Consider the following 6494-nt stretch of genomic DNA (forward strand, 5'->3'; position numbering starts at 1 on the left):
CTCAACCAAACCTCCCACCTTGGCAGCCTAAAGTGCTGGGATTACAGGCGTGAGCCACTGTGCTCAGCCATGTAAGTATTCTTTTAACTGTTACATTTTTATATCACAATTTAACCTATGAACCAAAGAAAGAACCACTGATCTGAAAACAATATAATGCAATGTATCACAGCTGAATATGGTAAGGTACTAAATAGAAGCTTCAATTTATAATTAGAACATTGAAAATATTTCAAAGTGGATTTAGGTTTTTCAAAATGATGACAATTCCATATAAGTTACTGACAACATTACAATTAGTAACAATTTTAATAATTTTGGGATTCTCAGGTCTCTGAACCAAGACAGTTTTAGTTCATATTTAATATACAAATTAGTATGTCTAATCAGTAATATATTGTTAAAAAATAGTTTTGATCACCTTTTTCCCATTCATTCAATATCATTCCCAAATTAATATACTTGACCACTTTAGCATTAACTTAAAAGTGTCATGCTCTTCAGGACATAAATTTCTAATAATTTAGAGTTTAGTAGAGGTATGTTTTAACATAATTATTTTAAAATTCCAAAAATAAAACAAAATTAGATACCTCACAGTTTTTCCAAAGTTCCGAATCAGTCTTTCCACTGTTTTGTAGCTCTTGCATTAAAGAAGTTAGGACTTCAACTGTACCTTGAATTACAGATGGTCTGGTCTTCCCTGAGAAAGAGGATACCCCATTTGTACTAAGGTGAGGACTACTTCTGTTGAAACATAAATAATTCAAATGGTTTTCTTCATTCTATCAAAGTGTTGAATAATTCAGCAGTTCAAGATTTAGCAGAGCAGTACAAAACCACTGACATTTAATCCTTCTAATGGCACCTCATTTGTTCAAAATCTGATCACAAGTTGGTCCACAAAAGGAAAAGGCCAGTAAAAAGACCACACTGTACTCTTTTTAAGAACACAACAGGAAGACCTTCTCCAGAAGTGAGAGAACACTCCAAAGGATCAGCAGAAAATAAAAAAAGTCTGTGCTAAACAATAAGATTAATTTCCAGCTTCTCTGATCTCAGCTATTCCAGAGGATTATTTCCCCCAACTTTAAGAACAGCCCTTCATTGTGCAGTGGGGATTCTTTCTCCACTGCCCCAAATGACAGTCAAATCTTGTTCACTGGACACCCTTAATTTGGTACGACAAGCTGATGCTTATCTCTGCACTATCTCTGCATAAAAGTTGTGCCAAGTAAATCAGCAGCAAATATTCAGGACTTATTTAGCCTACTCAGTGTGTAAAACAGCACTGATTTGTTCCAGGAGTACTGCTTTTCCAAACTTCAGGTAAGTTATTTCGGATTTGTTTTATAAACACACAATATATTTCAGGACATTAAAATGTACTTAAAATCTAGTCACCAAAAGATCATTTTAATTTATTTACTGCTTGATATCCTGCTTTCTTTCACAAATAATTTGTTTAAAAAAAATAAAAATAACAATAAAATAATAGTTAGGACCAGTGAAAATATTACTAAAAATTCAAAGGAGGCCAGGCGCAGTGGCTCACGCCTGTAATCCCAGCACTTTGGGAGGCCAAGGCGGGCGGATCACCAGGTCAGGAGATCAAGACTGTCCTGGCCAACAAGGTGAAACCCCATCTCTACTAAAATACAAAAAATTAGCCGGGTGTGGTAGTGCGTGCCTGTAGTCCCAGCCAATCAGGAGGCTGAAGCAGGGGAATCCCTTGAACCCAGGACACGGAGATTGCAATGAGCTGAGATGGCACCACTGCACCCCAGCCTAGTGACAGAGCAAGACTCCGTCAAAAAAAAAAAATTCAAAGGAAAGAATATATGTTATCAGTAAAGGATTTTACATAGCTGTAATAATCAAGTTTAAATGTGGCCAATTTAACTGCCAGTCACAATGAAAAGGGAGACAAGTTTAATTGCCTAATTTTCACTAGCAAGGCACAGTTAGCTTCCTCCAGCCAAATCAAACACTGTTCTAACAGGAATATCTTCTAGAAGTGTACTTTAAAGGGACCACCAAGTAATACAAGAACCAAAATGCGTGGCCAACTTTCCACAAGTGCATACAGATTACTGTTGGACCATTTCCTGTGCCTTTTAAAATTTCCTTTTCTCGTTTTATTTCACATATTCCTTTGTTTTTTACAACTCCCCACCCCCATTGTTTTATATACCCATGTAAGCTGCCTCAAATTCCTCCTGAAAAGGGCAGAGAATTAACAACTTTTTAAGTAATGTATTTATTTATAATACACAATTTCTTCAAGACCTACTGTGTTTAAAGCTCCTTGCCCCTTTACCAGTAAGGCCCCAAAACCGCTGTTTTCCTTTCTTGTACCCACTCTTTATAGATGCTCTCCTCTCTTACAGTCCTTGCCTCTTTGCTGTTTCTACGCTACTATAAATTTAGAAACCCAATAACCAAGCTTGTCAGACTATGTGCAAATTGAAAGTAAACAGGCTCTGATGAAAAACAAACCATGATCTGTGTTAAGACCATTAAAAAATAAAAACAAACCAATCACAGGATAGCTTAAAAATAAAATGCATTTTAAAAAATTAATAAAATGCATAAAACACACTTTGATAACATCTATTTAGTCCACTATTTTGTCTACTTAGAGTCTGTTTTTGTCTTAACTTCCTAATACTCAACTTTAACTGCTACTTCCCACATTGGTGAAGTATTTCTGCAACATAAAACATCAATTGTCCCAATCATTTAAAAATGTAGAAATAATATTTAGGCAACTAAATGTTAAAGATATGCTTGTAATTTACCAAAAACAAACAAAAAAGTGTAAAGGAAAGTAAAACAAGCAAAACAAGTTCTTTTTCAGAATGCTTTCCATGCAAAAGTACATATCTCTGAGAGAAACGAAAAACATGAAAAGACCAAACCTATTCCTGACTTAAACATCTGTCCCTGAACATTTTTTTTTTTGTTTTCTTTTGAGACAGAGTGTCGCTCTGTCGCCCAGGCTGGAGTGCGGTGGCGCAATCTTGGCTCATTGCAACCTCTGCCTCCCAGGTTCCAGCAATTCTCCTGCCTCAGCCTCCCGAGTAGCTGGGACTACAGGCGCATGCCACCGCACGTGGCTAATTTTTGTATTTTTAGTAGAGACGAGGCTTCACCATGTTAGCCAGGCTGGTCTCCAACTCCTGGCCTCAGGTGATCCACCCACCTCAGCCTCCCAAGGTGCTGGGATTACAGGCATGAGCCACGGTGCCCAGCCTCCCTGAACATTCTTGATGATAGGTTAAAAAACAATAATAATAATAATTCAAATCAGTAACTATGACACTATTTGGATAAGTTGGTAAACGTATGCAAATAAGGTTATTCTGATTTGGTACATTTTTTTAAATCCCATTCTTACCTATCAGTATTTAAGTTCAGTCCAAGAGAATGAAGAGAATTTTCATCAGATCCTACAGAAGATGAAGTTTTGTGTAAGGTTTTCACCAAGTCAAACTCTTCCATAGTGTACAGAAATTGTTATATTCTCTTATTGGAAAATAAACGTTCTTGGGCTGTTTGAGGAAAGTGAATCCGTGTCATCTTCAGAGGCTTCATCATCTACTGGCATTTTCAGTGGCTAACATTCAGAACTGTGAAATATCCTAAACTTCCAAGAGAGTCTGAAAATGAATGGGGGAAAAAAATACTACTATAAAAAGCCACTAAACCTAGCAACTGTTTTTACATAACTTTGGAAACCTTAACTGCTTTCATACAGGATTATGGATAGCATTAAGGATTAATGCTTTAAGGATAGCAACAGTATTCATAATAATCAAAATGTAGAAACCACCCAAATGTCCATCAATGGATAAATAGATAAACGAATGAAGCATATCCATAGAACAGGATAGGATTCAGCCATAAAAAGACACATGCTACAACATACATGAACACCGAAGATACTATGCTAAGTAAAAAAAGCCAGTCACAAAAGACCACAGACTATATGATTTCATTGATATGAAATATCTTGAATGGGCAAATTCATAGACAAATGGCTGCCAGGAGCTGGGGAAGCAGAGAATGTGAGTGAGTGCAGTTGGTATGGAGTTTCTTTTTGGGGTGATAAAAAATTCTGGAATTAGATAGTGGTGATGGCTGCACAACCTTGTGAACTAAAAACCACTGAATTGTACACTTGTAAAAGACTGAATTTTATGGTATGTGAATTATGTATCTCAATTAAAAATCTACATTAAGGATTATTTGCAAATGTAGCATCACCTTTTTCAGGTAATATTTCAGATTTTTATATGTTTAATAATCAAGGTTCTTTTTTTTAGAGACAGCATCTTGCTATGTTGCCCAGGCTGGTCTACAACTCCTGGCCTCAAGTGCTCAGCCTCCTGAGCAGCTGGGATTATAGCGCAAACCATTTTGCCAGGCTTTACAATGAAAGTTCTAGATATAATTCTATTATGTAACAATTGGAATACTTGCATGCCTTGTTCATTTGTTTAATAAATTCTACCAAGTATATATGTTTGTTGACTTATACAGAGACAAGAACTGAACTACTTAATATTTAATTTGTATTAAAAAGAGCCAATTAAACTGTTAACAACCATAGCTTCCCCATTGTCTGGAAGTACATTTTGAACTATATATATGGTCTTTTGTTTCTGTGCAGCTATTCTTAGAAAATAAACCACTGGGCACACTGGAGCCTGCCTGCAGCTACTGGGAACATGTCCCAGCTACTCTGGAGGCTGAGGTGGGAGTATCACTTCAGCCCAGGAGTTCAAGACTGCAGTGAGCTATGATCCTGCCACTGCACTCCAGCTTGGGCAACAGAGCAAGACCCCATCTCTTAAAAAATAAAAATAAAAATAAAAAAATTATTTGCCAGGCCAACTAAAATTTCAGTGAAGCTGGGTATATACCATGGCAAATTGGCTGTAACAGGTCAAACAAGATGCCTCCTTCCTGGGGAATTCATGCATTTATAAAAGAGCAAGGGAGCAAGAGGAAAAAGGAGAAAAAAGAAAACTTCAGCTGCTTACAAACTGAAAAGCTTAGAGAGTGCAACAGGAATATTGTCTAGTATTCCGCTTCTGCTAGATTCCCACTTTCTAGGGCCTGCTTTTATAAAGCATTACACAAAAACAGGGACCATTTCTTTCAGGGACAGGAGTGAATGCAAAGGGTAACCGGACCTAACTAAATGGACTTTTCCCCAGTGGCTCAGCCCATCACCCACGACAAATGGGGCATTGAAACAGTCAAGGACTGCCCCTTCCAACTGGCAACAGAAATACCTGGATTCCAATCACCATGCTGTTATACCAGGAAAACACAAGCTCTCCAGGGAGATGAACCTGCAACCCCATCTATTATTTCCCCTGCTAAGGTAATCCGGATCCGGATGCAGATCCAGATGGAAAACCACTAGAAATTCAAGGATGCTTCTCCAATTGGGGTGGAGGTGCTTGGGGGAGGGCAGGGAAGTAAGAGGGAAAAATCCTTAAACACCCACAAATACAATGCAAAAAAAAATTTTTTTTAACTTGATACAGAATGAATATAAGAGCAGAGCTTTTATATTTCCCAGCAACAAGATATGACGCTTTTGGTGTCCCTACCCCCTAGCAAAAAAAGGGAGCTGGGGAAAAGGAACGATTGATGGTTATGAAACATGAAAGTTAACTGGGCGCTCCGCCTTGACGAGAGGCTTGGGGGAGAGGAAGAGATTTCAGATGGGGATGAGGCCAGATCCCGACATTCTGAGCTCACAGTCAGCCCGCAATGGCTGGTGGCGGCTATCGGGTCAAAGTGGGAAGGAGAGGGAGAATCTATGCAGTCGCCTAAGCTACGGAAAGCAGGGAGGACGGAGAAAAGCCACCGCTCCTGCAACTACAACCGCGATTCCAAAAGGAAACCGGGGAACCTTGGCAAAAAATGGGGGGGAAAATTTTAAAAAACCCCACAAACCCCCCGCCCCTCAGGAAGGGCGATCTGCGATTGGACCGCGCGAGTGTCACTCAAGGGCGCCGAGTCTAGAAAAGGCGCACCGCGGCCGGGCAGAGCTCCCACACGCCGAAGGGCTCCGAGGGGGTCAGGCCGATCGGCAGCCGTGACCCCACACCCCAGCCCATCACCACACTCAAGGGGCCGCTAAGACAGTGTCTCCTAAGTCTCGTCCCCTGTCCCCAGCGGCCTACAGCTCCCTGCAGGCTGGTGGCCGCTTACCTGGCCGCCGCTCCCGCTGCCGATGTCAGGGTCAGGCAAGCGGCCTCTCGCGACCGTTACCCGAGGGAGCGCGCGCGCGCCCGGCGTCTCTCCAGTGATTGGCTGCCCGGAAGGAGGCGGAGACAGCCGAGCATGGCGCGCGCGTCCACCTCGCCGTTCCCCCTGGCGCAGCTCCAACCAAAGAGAGATATCCAACCCCGGGGGAGTGACAAGGGGGCGGGATTGCTGTGAAACTCTCTTCTCTGATTGGCTCTCTGGGA

General features: G+C 40.7%; 1 protein-coding gene across 5 annotated transcripts in view; it reads right to left on the reverse strand.

Moving 5' to 3' along the window:
• MPHOSPH9 (M-phase phosphoprotein 9) overlaps positions 1–6339 on the reverse strand; it is a 78569-nt gene extending 72230 nt beyond the window's left edge. For 3 of the 5 annotated variants that reach the window (XM_055358286.2, XM_031001106.3, XM_055358288.2), the window contains exons 1-3: positions 6235–6339; positions 3401–3662; positions 594–747 (exon numbers count right to left, since the gene is read on the reverse strand). In XM_055358286.2, coding sequence (XP_055214261.1) covers positions 594–747; positions 3401–3504 — 258 coding nt within the window. In that variant the 5' untranslated portion in view covers positions 3505–3662; positions 6235–6339. Of the gene's footprint in view, positions 1–593; positions 748–3400; positions 3663–6234 lie in introns of those variants that run through there. The other 2 variants (XM_055358287.2, XM_063694448.1) reach the window with 2 other exon arrangements.
• Between the last annotated feature and the right edge of the window lie 155 nt (positions 6340–6494).

The sequence above is a fragment of the Gorilla gorilla genome, chromosome 10, assembly GCF_029281585.2.
Source record: "Gorilla gorilla gorilla isolate KB3781 chromosome 10, NHGRI_mGorGor1-v2.1_pri, whole genome shotgun sequence".
NCBI classification, from domain to species: domain Eukaryota; kingdom Metazoa; phylum Chordata; class Mammalia; order Primates; family Hominidae; genus Gorilla; species Gorilla gorilla.